General features: G+C 44.6%; 1 protein-coding gene across 2 annotated transcripts in view; it reads right to left on the bottom strand.

Annotated features, from left to right (window-relative positions):
- Positions 1–16,802, bottom strand: part of LOC140408523 (5'-3' DNA helicase ZGRF1-like) — a 139,440-nt gene that overhangs the window by 38,230 nt on the left and 84,408 nt on the right. For both annotated transcript variants that reach the window (XM_072495876.1, XM_072495877.1), the window contains 3 exons: positions 10,604–10,731; positions 7,909–8,032; positions 1,295–1,471 (listed from right to left, as the gene is read on the bottom strand). In XM_072495876.1, the coding sequence (XP_072351977.1) occupies positions 1,295–1,471; positions 7,909–8,032; positions 10,604–10,731 (429 nt within the window). The remainder of the gene's footprint in view (positions 1–1,294; positions 1,472–7,908; positions 8,033–10,603; positions 10,732–16,802) is intronic.

The raw sequence follows: 16,802 nt of genomic DNA, 5'->3' as shown, positions 1-16,802 counted from the left end.
TTTATGTCCGTTTTTGTTTAGTGATGCCACAACTAGCATGTTACATTGATTTCCTCAGAAGTACTTCATTGGCCACATATGGGGAGCAATCTTACAGTCTCTTCACAATGGTGGTGGAAAATTAAGTCCATTGTCTTCGGCAGGACCGGAAGCTCGTTCCAGCAGGAGGTACCGCAAAATTCCACGTACGGACTAACATGACGGCATCCAACTTGTGGTAAAAGTGTTAACAATGTCCCTTCACTACATTCACCTTCACCAGATGAGCTACATTCATCTTAAACTGCAGAAAAGGCTTTACTTCAGGATCTTTTGACACAGGAACCCAAAGTGACCAAATAAATACGAAGTAACCAAAAACCCAGGAATTGATGAAGCACTTAATAACCTAAGTTGGAGAAAAGGGAACTGTGGAAGGTGAACAAGTTTCCATAGAAACCCTACAGTGCAGAAGGAGGCCATTCGGCCCATAGAGTCTGCACCGACCTGCCAAAAGAGCACCCTGCCTAGGTCCATCCGCCGCCCTATCCCTATAATCCCATCTCATATAATTTATCCTCATTCCTTTAACCTCCACTGCTTTGCAGTAAATTTTACCAATGTATGACAACAAAGATAAATAACTCCATGGCTCTGTATTCTTGGCCACGCTGGAGAAATGGGGTTCAACAGTTCTCAATACCATCAAGCCTTTAAGTCAAAGCAGCGATGCTTCATGAAAAATTATTCTACATAACCCCTTTGAAATTAGAGTTGCGGGAAAGATCGATCTAGGATATAACAAGGTCCTTGCTTTTCTTAATGAATTCGAACTGACAGAACTACGAAATACTTTAGTCAAAGCCTGCTCGGTAATAAATTTATCAAATATCTTTACTCCAAATATTAACAAAAACAAATAAATAAATGAAGGGCACGTGATGTATATCTTTGGTTGCCTATGCTGAAGGACAACACTGCAAAAACATAAGCAAAATAGCACTGCCACTTCATAAAGGAAGCAAATGGGGGTAAAGTGTAGAAACCACATTTTTCTGCAGCAAATATGCATGTTTAACAATATTCAGCAAAAAACACAGGTGTACGGCTGGGAATGTCTAGATATTAACGTGTTACTATAACAATCCCCAGCAGAACAATGACAGTATCCACTGCTAGTAACAATGTCCATCGTCTGATGAGTGGAAAACAGAGCATACCCGTTTTCATTTGCGTAGCATAAATGGACTGAAAATAAAACCCATGTTCAGAGTATAAAAACATTACAATTACTGTGCTGCATGTGGGTATTTACCTGGTCACGTCCTTTAACGTTATAAAAGCAAAGAGTGGGCAACCAGTCCAATAGAGGTTTTAGATTTGAAGTGGAAAGTCCATCTCTAAGATTCCCATTGTAGAAGAGTTCATTTGTTATAGCACTTATAGTTGGATGACATCTGTACTGAGTTCTAAGCATAATGGGATCGTAGCCCTGGGGGGATGGGGGAGGGTGAAAAATCCAGAAGGATTATTAACACAAACAAAATGCATTCACATGGATGGTTCATTGTTGCTTTCAAAGAAAAGTAAAACATTTGTGCGTGACCAATACTGTAAATAATAGTTTTATTTTCAGATGTTTGAATGTTAATAGAGCTTTTTAAAAAAATGAGCTAGGAAGTAGTACTTCGCAAAAAACTGTAAGGCAAAGCATGGACATCATTAATGCTCAACCTGCCCACCTTCTAAACAGAGTTCACATATTCTTTTTGTGCTTAATGTGCACTTGGCACAACCAGCACACATTACAAATACAATGTTGGGTGCAGCTGGTGCTGCTGCACAGATTCCACAAACTGAGACAGTTGGCACAGATGGCAGACTACAGAGATAAAACTGTGTGAATCCGAACGGGAGTTAGTGCAGATTGCACAGAAAACATAATTGGGATTGCAAAGACACTTGAAATAGTTTGTACAGATGGTAACAGATGGGTAACTGTAGGATTCATAACTGTACTCATAACTGGTAGAAGTGAATTTCATCATTTAACACGCTAGGTACAAAGAGTTTACAACTTCCTCAGAGTTATTTTAACAATTATTCATAACTGCAAACCTCATTAACTCAAACATGTTCTTACTGCAATATATTGATCAGAACATGCAGATCAGTGGCCTAGGAACTCTGTAAAATCTAGGGTATGAACTGCACCATTGCGCAGATTTTCATGAGTGGCTGAATTTTTAAAAAATTATTAGATTTTCCAATTTACAACAAATTTTACAAAACCCACACTGCCTACATTAATATTTGGAGTAAAGCTTTAGCAGATGATAGACAAAACCAACATAACAAAAACCCCAACCAACCGTACCCACCCCACCCAACAAGAGAAGAAAGAAAACCGGCAACAAACAAATTGAAACAAACCTCAAACCCGCCCCACCAGCAACTGATGGTAACAAATTCCTTAAAGTAGGTAATGAATGGCTGCCATCTCCATTGGAACCCTTCAGCCGACCCCCTAATGGTGTACCTCTGCCTTCACTTCCACCTGCAGTCCCGGTGAGTCCGACACCCCCAAAAATGGTCTCCAGACGACAAGGCTCCAGATCGATATTCAGAATCACTGATGTGGTGCTGAAGGAGACCCACAAGTTTACCAATTTGGGGCAAGGCTAGAACATGTCTGTGTGGTTGGCCGTCCGTCCCGGAACACCACTCGCAACTGTCTTATACCTCCAAAAAGAAACCACTCATCCTAGATGAGATCAACCTATTATCCCTCACAAAGAAAGATTTAGGGAGGAAGACATTGAAACAAAAACCTTGGATGAATATTCATTTTAATAGACTGGACTCTACCTGCCAGGGACAGGGGAAGGTTGTCCCACTTTTGCAGATAGGACTTAACCTTGTCCACCAGACCTGAAGTTCAATTTATGAAGTTGCACCCAATCATGGGCCACCCGGATACCTGAAGCTTAAGTTGGCCAAGTGAAAAGACAACACCCCCAAGGTGGTTCCCCTTCGTGCGGGGTTAACCGGAAAACATTCGCTCTTTTTCAGAATCAACTATTAACCCGAAAAAAACTCAAAGCTCCTCAGTAGCTCCATTATATCACCCAGAGTGGGGATCAGGTCTATAACATAAAGCAACAGATCGTCAGCATATAGGGACATCCTAGGCGGGATTCTCTCAGCCCACACTGGGTCGGAGAATCGCTGGGCCGGGCGTGAATCGCGCGACGCCACCCCAACGCCGGTACGCTGATTCTCCGGTGAGCGGAGAATCGCTGCCATTGGCGCCAGCGCAGTCGGAGCGGTGCGGTCGGGGGCCGCTCTATGCGCCCCCCCCCCTGAGATTCTCCGCCCGGGATGAGCCGAGTGGCCGCAAAAAAAATCCAAGTCCCGCCGGCGCCGACCACGTCTTACCCGGTGGGACCTCGGCGTACATCCTTTCGGGTTTGGCCTGGTGGGGGAGGGCTCCGCTGTGGCCTGGCCCGTGATCAGGGCCTACTGATCGCCGGCCGGCCTCTCTGGCTGGGGGCCTCTTTTGCTCCTTGCCAGCCCCTGTAGCCCTACTCCATGTTGCGTCAGGGCCGTCGGCGAGAAATAAGCCACCACACATGCGCGCGATCGCGCCGGTCACAGTGCACATGCGCAGACCCGCGGCGCCCATTTGACGCCGCTATCGGCAGCTGGAGCAGCGTGGGTCGCTCCAGTGCCCTGTTGGTCTCCTGTTGGGCTCAGAATAGCTGCACCTGAGGCCATGTTGACGCTATTGAGAAACACAACGGCGTTTACGACGGCGTCAACACTTAGCCTCAGGATCAGAGAATCCCGCCCCCTATCTTCCACCTCTCCTCACTTTATCCTCTTCCATTTATCCAAAACCCTCAAAGTTATGGCCAAGGGTTCAATCGCAAACGTAAATAGGAGGGACATCATACACTCTTGTCTAGTTCCCTTATTCAAATGGATAATAATAATAATCTTTATTGTCACAAGTAGGCTTACATTAACACTGCAATGAAGGTACTGTGAAAGGCCCCTAGTCGCCTCATTCCGGCGCCTGCTCGGGTACACGAAGGGAGAATTCGGAATGTCCAAATTAGCTCACAGCATGTCTTTTGGGACTTGTGGGAGGAAACCGGAGAACCCGGAGGAAACCCACACAGACACAGGGAGAATGTGCAGACTCCCCACAGACAGTGACCCAAGCTGGGAATCGAACCTGGGACCTTGGCGCTGTGAAGCAACAGTGCTAACTACTGTGCTACTGTGCCGTATCTTGAACTCAAGGAATTGATACGAACACTAGGTGAGTGGGCCCTATACAACAACTGTGCTCATGAAATCAATTACAGCACTCGACCGAACCTCTCCAGAACTTCGAAATGATACCTCCACCCCATCCTATCAAATGCCTTCTCAATATCTAAAGACACTATCACCTCCAGCTGGGGCCCTTGGACAGGGAGAGAACAACATTCAACAGCCTCTGAATATTGGCTGACAATTGCCAACACTTAACAAAGCTTGTCTGATCCTCCACAATCACCTCAGGGAGACAGGGCTCCAGCCTTGCCGCTAACACCATAGACAGTATCTTGTCCACATTTAACAGCGCGATTGGCTGGTATGACCCACACTCTGTTGGGTCCTTACCTTTTTCAATAGAAGGAAAATAGAGGCCTGCGAGTGTGTAGCATTCAGGGATCCCAGTCCAAAGAGTCATTAAACATATCTACAAGCAACGGGACCAACTGATCAGCAAATTGTAGAATTCCACCAGAAACCCATCAGGCCCTGGAGCTTTATCCGCTTGCATCTGCCCAATACCGATCAAAATCTCCTCAGGACCTCAAACTCCTCCCATGTTATCCCCCACTACCGGAAACTCCAACCAATCTCAAAAATGTCGACATCACCACCACCACCCCCAAAGAGGGCTCCGACCTATAAACGATTCTTATAAAAAGCCTCAAGCGCAGCAATAACTTAATCTGGGGCGGAAACCAAGCTGCCACCCGAGTCTCTAAAATGACTAATCTTCTGGGGGCCGTCTGCCCGTCTCAACTGATGTGCTAACAGACAGCTGGCCTTCTCCTCATAAAAGACCCCCCTTGAACGCCGCAACTTTCTCACCACCTTTCCTGTAGACAACAGATCAAATTGTTTCTAACTTCCTCCTGCTCAGCAGGAGCTTCGGACAGCATCACACAAGTCCCTGCAGCCCACCTCCAAGATATCATCCACCAACCTCTGTTGTTCCACACTTACCTCCCTTCTCCATATGCACCTTATACAAATTAATCTCTCCTCTAATCAACACTTTCAAGGCTGAGGGCGGAGCTGGGTTCCCTGGGGGCCATATTTGGGTGTCGGACCTGCTGGAGATGCAGGCGGGAGCAGATGTTTTAGCCTTCACCTAGTTGATTGCTTGCAGGCGGGTTCTGTTGTGCTGGAGGTCAGCTTCTTCACCCTGTGTCTCGGCATGGCTAGGGGATCTAATGGAGTTCTTGGAATACATCTTGAGACAGTGAAATTTGTCCTAAGGAGGACAGATGCGGCGTTTCAGAAGAGATGGGGTTTGTTTATTTTGCATTTCGGAGAGCTAGTTACCGTCAACTGTTGCGTGGGGGAGGGTTTATTGTATTTGGGGATGTAATGTTTTTGTCTTGTTTTGCAAAATGTTAAAATGCTAAAATTTGAATAAAAATACACATCAGCCCTCAAATTCTTTAGGTGTGAGAAAACTCTGGACCTTTTTACTTGGCCCCCTCAATCCCTTTGCTTACCAACTGAATCATGGGCCACCCACTCCCCCCTCAACCCGGAGTCAACCATTTCCACCTTAAAGTGCCTGCCCAGATGATGTAGACCCAAGGCCCACCCAAGATGGCCACCAATCCAACATAAAAAGTGAAACAAAGAAAACCCCACGGTCACCATCAAAAAACTAATCCTCGCCCTCTCCCTGTACCAAATTCCATCCAAACATCCATATTGATTATATTCCATAGAACAGTACCACCTCCTAACCAACCCCAACAAAATAAAAATGCTAGGCTCATTGAACCACAAAACACAGGTCAAACAGGCCGCAGCCCCTCCACCGATTTTACAGGTAATCCAACCTCGTCCTCAGATTCTTATTCTTCTCTGCTGCCACTGAAATCTCGGCCTCCAGCGAAGCAATTTGGTCTTTGTACCTCGACATAGCCCCAGCCCCATCCACCGACTTCAACACCTCACACTGCTCCTTCACAGTTTCCAAAGTCTTCTCCAACATTTCGTGGACAGGACCGAGCAACTCCGGAATCGATTTACGAAGAATATCAAACATCACTCCATTGCCTCTTAAAATGCTCTTCGAATTCCGTAGCCAGTACCCTAGTGAGCATGTCTGCCGCGATCAGGGCAGCTGCAACTGCCGGAGCTGCCATCTGCCCTGCTGAGGCTCGACGTGAAGCCTCCGAGTCAGCTGAAGAATTTCCACCCTCAGACTTCTTAGTTGCAGCCTTTTTTGACATACTTCCATACTAGGACCCTTCCACTTTCTTATGGGCAGAGTTTGTCCACCACAAAAACCCCAGGAACTGGGCAAAAAGGGCCAAAAAACAAGTTACCTGGCGGGAGCTACCTGGTGCACGACCGCCTCTTACATGACGCCACCGAAAGTCATTGAGTGGCTGAATTTAAGTGGGAAAAAATCTTTGCCTGTAAAACCAATGTATAGGATTCAATGGTATTAAGTTGGTAACATGGTTCCCTAGTGCACTGTAGGTTTTTCAATGTTCTTTTGAAAATTAAAAAAAAAAGACCTATGTTCTGCATGGTCGTTATTTGTATTATATTTGGGGAATCTGTGTCAATCTTAATTTACAAAACTGCTACTTTAAAAAATAGAATGATCAAATATAATGGTGATCCTAAGTGTGCAATTCAATTATCAAAAGTAATCAATATTTATATATAACACATTAATCAATACAAAACAGTAACCCCTGTTAACTTGCCACTATGTCTACAGTGGGTGGGAAGTATAGCTGCATAGTTCTGACCTGCTGGAGGGTGATCTTACTGCACAGACTTCACATGGGTACAATGGCAAAGCCAACATCATCACTATTAAGTAAAAAGTAAAACACTGCAGATGCTGGTAATTTGGAATAAAAGGACAAATGTTGGACAAGTGTAGGGCGGTGGCACAGTGGTTAGCACTGCTGCCTCACAACTCCAGGGTCCCGGGTTCAATTCCGGCCTCAGGTGACTGTCTGTGTGAAGTTTGCACTTTCTCCCTGTGTATGCGTGGGTTTTCTCCCGGTGCTCTCAGTCTCCTCCCACAGTCCAAAGATCTGCAGGGAAGGTGGATTGGCCGTGCTAAATTGCCCTTAGTGTCCAAAAGGTTAGGTTGGTTTACAGGGATAGGGTGGAGGTGTGGTGATCTTTTTAAAAAAAAGGGGGGAGGGGGAAAAGGTGCAGACTCGATGGGCCGAATTGCCTCCTTCTCACTGTAAATTGTATGATTCTATGAAATTCAAAGCTGGTCAATCAGCACACATGAAGACAACAGAATGGTGAACATTGCGGATGCAGACTGTTCTCATAAAATCCTAAGAACTGATCTTTCTGTTCTCTCCGCACTTGCTGACTGATCCGCTATGTTCTCAGTATTTTCAGCTCTCGTCTTTAGACACACAACGGAAGTTGTCTGATCATGCGGCTTGACATTGAGACTTGGCCGAGGCGGTATTTTGATAAAAATTAATCATATACTGTTCTGAGATGCTCTCTAAAGTTGGTTCATTGAGGTTCAAAAGATTAAGGATGAAATCTTCCCAACTGCTTCTTTAACTTATGAGCAGCTACAGTTCACTGCAATTCCCCTCAAATATGACATTAAAATAACTGCTGTACCATCAAACACATTCTGTCAAAGAGAGTCTGTTCCAGGCCAGCACCATCAGCACTTTCGGAGCCTTGAATTGTAGGTGGCAATTGCTTGGGGTCTCCAACAAGGATTAACTTTTCACATCCAAATCTGTAATGAAAAGGGAAGGTTTAATAGTTCACAATTACTTCTAGTGTTAATGTAATTCTTCTGGATTTTTTTCTCTTCCTGTTCACCTGGGCCATAGGACTCAGAGCACTTATAGTAGGATTCCATCAGCACAAACACATGAACTCTTCGACAATGGAAATCATTCTGCTTCAAATGTGCATTCATCATGAATATATTGCATATTTCTAACTCAGCTGAAGACGCTGATTCCGAACATTTGGTTTATCTAATACAGGCCAGTCAGCCAAACCTTGGTGGTGGGCAAATTATTGGAAAACATTCTAAGGGACAATATAAATTGCCACTGAGAAAGTCAATGATTGAGGACAGGCAGCCTGGATTTTTAAAGGAAGGTTGTGTCTGACTAATTTGATTTAATTTTTTGAGGAGGTGACAGGAAGTGTCAATGAGGTTGATGTAGTCAACAAGGATTTTTGTAAAGCTTTTGTCAAAATCCCACATGGCAGACTGGTCAGAAGAGTAAACGCTCAAAAAATCCAAGGGTAAGTGGCAAGCTGCATCCATAATTAGCTCAGTGGCAGGAAGCAGATGCTAATGGTTGGTGACTGTTTTGTGAGTGGACAATTGCTTGCAGTAGGGTTTTGCAGGGCCCAGTACTAGATCTTCTGCTTTTTGTAGTATATATATATAACACTTAAATGTAGGGGGCATGTTTAATAAGTTTGCAGCCGATACAAAAAATGCCATGTGGCCGATAGTGGGGAAATGGATGCAGACTGCAAGAAGATACCAATGGACTGATCAGGTGGGCAGGAAATGGCAAATGGAGTTAAATCCCAGGAAGTGGGAGATAAAGGGTAGAGAAGGAAGAGAATACACACAATTAGGTGGAATACTGAGAAGTATTGAGGGGCAGGGGGATCTTGGAATTTATGTCCACAGATCCATGAAATGTGAAGAACAAGTAACTAAGGTAGTTGTGAAGGCATATAGGACAATCTCCTTCATTAGCCAAGGCAATAAGATTAGGTAGTTTGTGTTAAAACTGTATAGAAATTAGTTAGCCCACAGCTAGAGTACTTGATGTAGCTCGAGTCACCACATTGTGTGATTGCATTAGTGAGGTCATAGAGGAGGGGCTGGATTCTCTGCTCCGCCACATTTCTATTTCACCCCGCTGGCAGGATGCACCATTATGCCGGCTGGTCAATGGGGTTTCCCATTGTGGGGCAGCTCCACGCTGTCGGGAAACCCCCGGGCTGCCGGCAAGACGGAGCATCCCTCCGGCGGAGAATCCAACCTGAGATTTCCAAGGATTTTGTCAGAATTGAGAACTCTAGCTATGAGGAAAGATTGGACAGGCTGGAGTTGTTTTCTTTGGAACAGAGGAGGCTGTGGGAGATTTAATTGGCAGGGGGACCTAGGCACAGTGAACGGAAAGGACAACAAGTACAGACCAGAACAACACCAAGACCAAGCCAAGTCAGCACAAGCCAGGATAAGACCAATCACTTCTTAAGTTGGGGAGGCGGTGTTAGTGGTATTGTCGTCACTGGACTAGTGAACCAGAGACCAGGGTAATGGTCTGGGGGCCCATGTTCAAATCCCGCCACGGCTGATGGTGAAATTTGAAGACAAGAAAAATCTGGAATTAAAAGTCTAACAGTGAGCACAAAACCAATGTCGATGTCGTAAAAACCTATCTCGTTCACTAATGTCCTTTAAGGAAGGAAATCCGCCGTCCTTATCTGGTCAGCCTGTATGTGACTCCAGGTCCACAGTGGTTGACTCTTAACTACCCCCTCAAGGGGAATTAGGGATGAGCAATAAATGCTGGCCCAGCCAGCGACGTTCACATCCCATGAACAAATAATAATAAAAAGTTGTATGTTTTGAGACACAGGAAACAATGTGCAATGGGATAATGTTTCTGACTTCAATTTGTAATAGTTAATGGACCGCACATCATGGGGTGACATGATGGCACAGTGGTTAGTACTACTGCCTCACAGACCCAGGGACCCGGTTCATTTTTCTGGCCTTGGGTTACTGCATGAAACTGCACATTCTCCCTGTGTCGGAGTGGGTTTCCTCCAAATGCTCCAGTTTCCTCCCACAGTCCAAAGATGTGCAGTTTAGGTGAATTGGCCATGCTAAATTGCCCCTTAGCATCCAAAAGTGTGGCGGGGTTATGGGGATAGGGCAGGGGTGTGGGCCTAGGTAGAGTGCTCTTTTGGATGATTGGTGCAGACTCGATGGGCCAAATGGCCTTCTTCTACACTGTAAGAATTCTATGATAAATCCACTCTAGGTTCCACCCTCCAGCAAATAAGGTGCTCAATTATGACTACGTTTTCAGATTATGTTTTTCTATAAAGTTTGTCATTTTGGATCTGCAAATCAGGAACATCTGTGAACTACTAAGTAACAATCACACATCTGCTACAAAGGGTGTTTCTTCTTTTAATTTTTTGTGATACTTTGCATTTAACTCTGCAAATTAACATTTAGTTGTCAGACCGACAACAGCACTTTGATTTGTGAAGAGGGTAGAGGGAATTTATAAACAGAACAATGAGCTTGCCATACCTTGCGATAGGAAGAAGAGAAACTGGTTCTGTGATTTGACTGCATTCATCCAGTAACACCAATGGAAAGCTCAGGTTGTTCATACACTGGAAAGGACAGGCAGCACAAGTTGCTCCTACCACTCGTATCTACACAAAGACAGAAAGAAACAAATACAGGGTTCTATTTATAGATTTTTCTGTATGGCCCACTCAAATAAATAATAGTCCTCAGCATTTGCACTGTCCCTTTCCATCCCAGACAGCCAGAGAAATAGCGCTAACCATTTCCCATTACTACAGACACCACAATTACAAAGACGCTGTTTAAACTGCATTTGAGATGGGGTGGGGGGTTGGGATTCCAAGTAATCATTTGGGGTCATTTTCTCTCTGGTCCTGTCCATTGCTTTAATGTAGTAAAAACAGAAAAGTGCTGGAAAAACTCAACACGTCTCGTAGCATCTGTGGAGACAGAAAGGAAGGTTAACGTATCAACTCCAATATTCTTCTTCTTTGGAACCTGAGTTCATCAACTGGATATAGAGTTGGACACTACTTGCATGCTGGAGATGGTGAATCCTAAGCTCTGTGCAAAGCCCTGTGTCAAGTTGGCATTCGGCTCCTCCATGTTCCTTGACATTGATCACAATGGTAGGCTTCTCAATATATCAAGCATCCCATTGTCTGTGTTCATCAACCTTCTCCTGCGTACCTCCCTACTGAAGACCTCATCTGAATCCTCCGCATCAGAACTAAAAAAATAGCAAGGATTCTTGCGTCTGACCATTTTCCAATTGTCCATCTGGAAAATGAATGCGTGCGTAAATGTAGGGATAGGGCAGGTTTGGACTCAGCAGTGAAATCCTCTATGGTAGAATACCCCATTAAAACATAGGCCCATAAATTCTTGCCTCCCAGACGTCAGATTTGGGGGGTACCCCAAAGATGTGCCAGGAAATCCTTCTTGGAAGTTCCAGGTAAGCACCTGCACCACAATTGTACAGAAGTGCTAATTTCCCCTGGACAATTGTGCTGCACTGGGAATAAAGCGATTTGAATTGCTAACTTCAGGTGATTCTACCAATGTTACTCTGAAAGAGACGAAGAGCACCACTTCTAACTTCAGCATAACTATTTTAAATACACAGATTGATCCCCACACAGGACTCCCCCGATATCCCTAACCCCACATTGGACTCTTCCGCCACCCCACTCAATCCAAGCTGACAATTCAATGCAGTACCTACCGAAGGAGTGCTGCAATGTTGATGTATAGTCATTTGGATGAGACATTAAACCAAGACTCAATCTTCCCTCTCAGGTAGGTGCAAATGATCCCACGGTAGTACTCAAACACGAGCAAGGATATTCTCCAGCGTCCTAACCAACATTTATCCCATAATCAACATCATTAAAATTTACAATCAAGCTTTGTAATTTAATGTTATTTGTGAGACCTTGTTTTACAAGCATTGGCCAATGTTTGATATTTCAACAAGAGTACTTGATTTGACCATGACATGTTTTGAGATATTCTGAGGTTGTGAGAGGCACAATATAAATGCAAGGTTGATGACTAATGACGTAAACACAGGAACGATCTCGGAGTAAGGGCTGATCGTTGATATTATTGTTGTATTTTTAAAGAATAGGCTTGCAGACCATGAAGGTGCAAACAAACAAGGGTTTTATTCCGAAGGTGTTTCTCTACAGGCTGTTAAGATCAACTGCCCGTTTGCCTGGGCAAATGACCAATGATGTCATCAATACATCACATGATCGGACTCATAAAGTGACCGTTTTACTAGGAACAAACATGAATACACAACATTTTCCGCTCCCGTTACATTAGAGATTCCTGCAATGAAACACAATTAATGTTATCAAAATTTGTAACATGAACAATTAATAAACACAACAGTGAATAAATTAGATGTTTTGGAGGGTGTAGATTTGTGTGGTTGTTGGCGAACCTCAAGCGTCTGCGTTTTCACGTTAATTGTAATCTCTGGTGTTTTTGATTTAGTTTGAACGATGTCTGTAGTTGTCTCAACCGGAGTCGACATAGCGTTCGGAGGTTGACAAGATGTTGAAACATCGTCAACAGGGTATGGTCAGGTTCTCAGGAATGTCTAGATCTTCACTTGGCAGTTTGTTGCGGACTATGTTGACTCTGTCTCTGGCAAACTAGTCCTTGTTGCTAAAAGTTGATCAGCTTGTCTCCTCCACACTACATCATCCTAAGTTTGAATGGTGCAGAGATCGGTCCTGTTCGTACTCAGGTAATGGCAGGTATCCACTTCTCTCTGGTTCCTTGTCAATACTTCCTAACCTTTTTAAAAACATGACATTTAGCCTTGTGCTCATGTCGCAAAACGGACTTTGCTTCCTCTCAAAATTTCTCTTGTTTTAGGCGCCTTCAGCAAATCAAACATTGTGCATAACTGACATTTTACCATGAGTAACGCCAGAGAACTTTGGGTTGTCGAATGTGTTCTAATTCCTGTAGGTCACTAGGAATTGGCTTTGTCATTTAGACAGTGATCTTTGCTCACGAGTTACTTTCAATGAATGCTTCATTGTCTGAACAAATCTGTCAGTCAGCCCATTTGTGCCATAATGACAAGGAACAGATTGGATGTGTTGGATTCCATTCTCCTTTCGATAATTTTTTGATTTCTTGCAAAATGAACTGTGGCCCATTCTTGCTAACATGTTGTTCAAGTTAACCGCGTAGTCTTCATAATGGCGGCTTCAGACCATTTCTAGTGTGCATCTAGCACAATGAAAAACATTCGCCCTTCGAATGGTCCAGTATAATCTATATGAACTCTTTGCTATGGCCCTTCTGGCCATTCCCATGGCTGTAATGGCTCTAGTGGCTGCAGTATTCGGATGTTTGCACAAGCTGAACACATGCCCACATTCTCCTCGATTTTGCTAGTCCTGGTCACTAAAATAGCTTCTGGCTATCTCCTTCACCCTTACTATCCCCAATAACTTCATGAAGTTGGTTTAGGCCACGTTTCCTTAACAATGGCTGAACGATGGCCCTCATTCTCCAGAGGGGACAACCAACCTGTATGGATAGTTCGAGTCGGGGGGTAACATATGGCTTCAACTCCGGGTTTGCTCCTGGGATCTTGCCACTAAGTACCATGTCCATAACTTCTGACAGTTGAGGATTATTTCTGGGTATACTTAACTTATCCTGTGATTACAGGGGTTTTATCGACTTTTTCAAAATAGAAAATATTACTACTCAAGCGAATCATTGACGATTCATTAGGTAAAGGTATTCTAGAGAGTCCATCAGCATTCCCACGGAGCACTGATTGATGACATTTTATCGTGTATGTATATGCTGACAACAGCAATGCCCAACTCTGCACCAGTTCGCTGCTAGAGATGGAATAACAGTGTGCGGCTCAAGTATCGTTGCTAGTGATCGATGATCAGTCAATAAAGTACATTTTATTTTATGTAAGTATTGGTAAAAATGTTTTATTCCTAAAATGATGCCTGGAGCTTCTTTCTCTATCTGTACAGTTAATTTCCGCTTTGTTCAAGGATCTTGATGCAAACTCTATCCGATTCTCTTCACCATTGCTATTATGTGAGAAACCACTGCTTCCACCCCCATATGATGATGCATCGCAAGCCGTAAGTTCGTAAGATATAGGAGTAGTATTAGGCCATTTGGCCCATCAATTCTGCTCTACTATTCTATCATGGCTGATCTCATCATGGCCTTAACTCCAGTGACCTGCCCGTTCCCCATAACCCTACAACGCATTACCAATTAAAATCTGTCTAACTGCTCCTTAAATTTACTCACTGTCACAGCATCCACTGCTCTCTGGGGTAACACATTCCACAGATTCACAACCCTTTGGAAGAAGTAGTTCATCCTCAACTCCGTTTTAAATGTGCTTCCTCTTATGACCTTTCATTCTAGAATGTCCCACAAGAGGAAGCATCCGCTCCACATCTACTTTATCCATACCTTTTATCATCTTGTATTCCTCAATTTGATTTCCCATATTTTTTCTAAACTGCAAGGGTAACTTCAGATCAAAGTGTGTCAGGACTTCTGACTTTAGGAGTGCGTCTTTAGCATGTACGAAGCCTTCTTGCATTAATCCACTCATTTCCTGTTTTGACACAACATGTTTGATGTGATGCATGTTTGATGTGCCCCTTTTTACCACGATTCTTGTATTTTGCATCAGCGGTCTGCTACCACATGCCCGGTTTTTGCACATCAATGGTCACTTCAAACCCGTGCCTGTGTTTGGGTCTCAGCCGGCATTTTATAGATTCTTGTGCTCAAATCTATTTGTTGGGCTTCCTCGGTTGCTAATTCCATAGAGGTCGCGACTTCTAAAGTCTCCTTTAGATTTAAGTTGCTTTCTATTAAACAGCCTTTTTTGGATAGCTTCGCTCTTAACCCACACACAAATCTGTCTAATGGTTTCACTCAAGGCATCTTTGAAATTACAGCAATCTCATTGTAGGTTTTCGAGCCTGAATTTTGTGGCCGCACCAGGCTTGGAGGTTGAATGGTTCCTCCCCCCCCCCTCCCTTACACACACAAACAAACACTCAATTCTACTCAAGAAAGTTGGGACTACAGTATCTGTCACAATTTTATTTGCTTGAACAAAATATTCAAGTCTTTCAGTATTTCAGCTCCACCGCTCGGTGTCCTCATCATATGGTCCCACAGCGTCAAACATTCCTGCCATTTTGACGATGGAAAGGGCTTCTGGGCGGCACGGTGGCGCTTTTTTCAAAAAATGTACCCAGGGCTCAGCTTGATTCCTTCTGTGTTTTGGAACACCTGAGCTGCAAACTATTGTTGTAGGGTACTTGCTACTCACAGTTTCCCCTGTACTGTTCCAGAACAGCACGGTAGCATTGTGGATAGCACAATTGCTTCACAGCTCCAGGGTCCCAGGTTCGATTCCAGCTTGGGTCACTGTCTGTGCAGAGTCTGCACATCCTCCCCGTGTGTGCGTGGGTTTCCTCCGGATGCTCCGGTTTCCTCCCACAGTCCAAAGATGTGCAGGTAAGGTGTCCAAAATTGCCCTTAGTGTTGGGTGGGGTTACTGTGTGATGGGGATAGGGTGGAGGTGTGGACCTTGGGTAGGGTGCTCTTTCCAAGAGCCGGTGCAGACTTGATGGGCTGAATGGCCTCCTTCTGCACTGTAAGTTCTATGAAATTCTATGAGAGCACATGGCGATCTTCTTTTGATGTTGTTTCAGTTCCTTCGATGGCTGCTGTCGATATATGGCACCCTTCCATCGCCACCTTTGGTGTAACAAAGTTTTTCTCTTCTTTATGTTTTTCGGATGTCTGCTCCGATATCCCCCCAATGTCCAAAGATGTGCAGGTTAGGTGGATTGGCCATGCTAAATTGCCTCTTAGTGTCCAGGGATGTGTTAAAGGATTATTGGGATAGGGCAGGTAAGTGGATTTGAGTGGAGTGCTCTTCCAGACGGTCGGTGCGGACCCGATGGGCCGAATGGCCTCCTTCTGCACTGTAGGGATTCAATGATTCTACGATAATGATGAATTCCCCCACTTCCACTGACAGTATTGTAGCCATCTGAGTTGGCCACCTGCAAAGGACCATGGGAATTATGACCAACCCAGGACGCAGCCAGATACTGAGCTTGTGTATTTGCAACTCAGGTAGCTAGACCTGATCGAAACCCCCGATCGTTTGCATTCTAATGGCCCATTTCCCCAGAACAATAGGATTGCACTCAAGAAACCGATACAGCCACAGACTGATCGGCGCCACTCCCTTTACTTAGAGAGCCCAACTGCCAAAGTCAATGACCGCTAAGGACCCACCCAGCTACCAAGGCACCCGCCCCTTTATTGGCCGAAATCGAAGGCAGTGATCGAAGCCTCTCGAATTATTGGGTCCAAGATTAAGGACCGCCCCAAAGAGCAAAATCCCAGAGGGATAAAAGGGGACACAGCCATGTGTTCAGCCTCTTTTGGACCCGGCCTAAGCCAGCCTCTTTTGAATCTGGCCTGTGCCAGCCCAACTGCAGCATGACGACCAGACAGCCAAGTTCAAGACCAACGATTGCTACCTGACGATTGAGCCCAGCAGACAGGGCCACTTCTTCAACCCAGCCACGTGATCAAGATAAAGGCCTTATCCACTTGCACAGTGCCGGTCGCCTGAAGTTAAGTATCG

The sequence above is a fragment of the Scyliorhinus torazame genome, chromosome 3 (assembly GCF_047496885.1).
Source record: "Scyliorhinus torazame isolate Kashiwa2021f chromosome 3, sScyTor2.1, whole genome shotgun sequence".
In the NCBI taxonomy this organism is placed as follows: Eukaryota; Metazoa; Chordata; class Chondrichthyes; order Carcharhiniformes; family Scyliorhinidae; genus Scyliorhinus; species Scyliorhinus torazame.
This window is presented reverse-complemented; position numbering and strand designations above follow the sequence as displayed.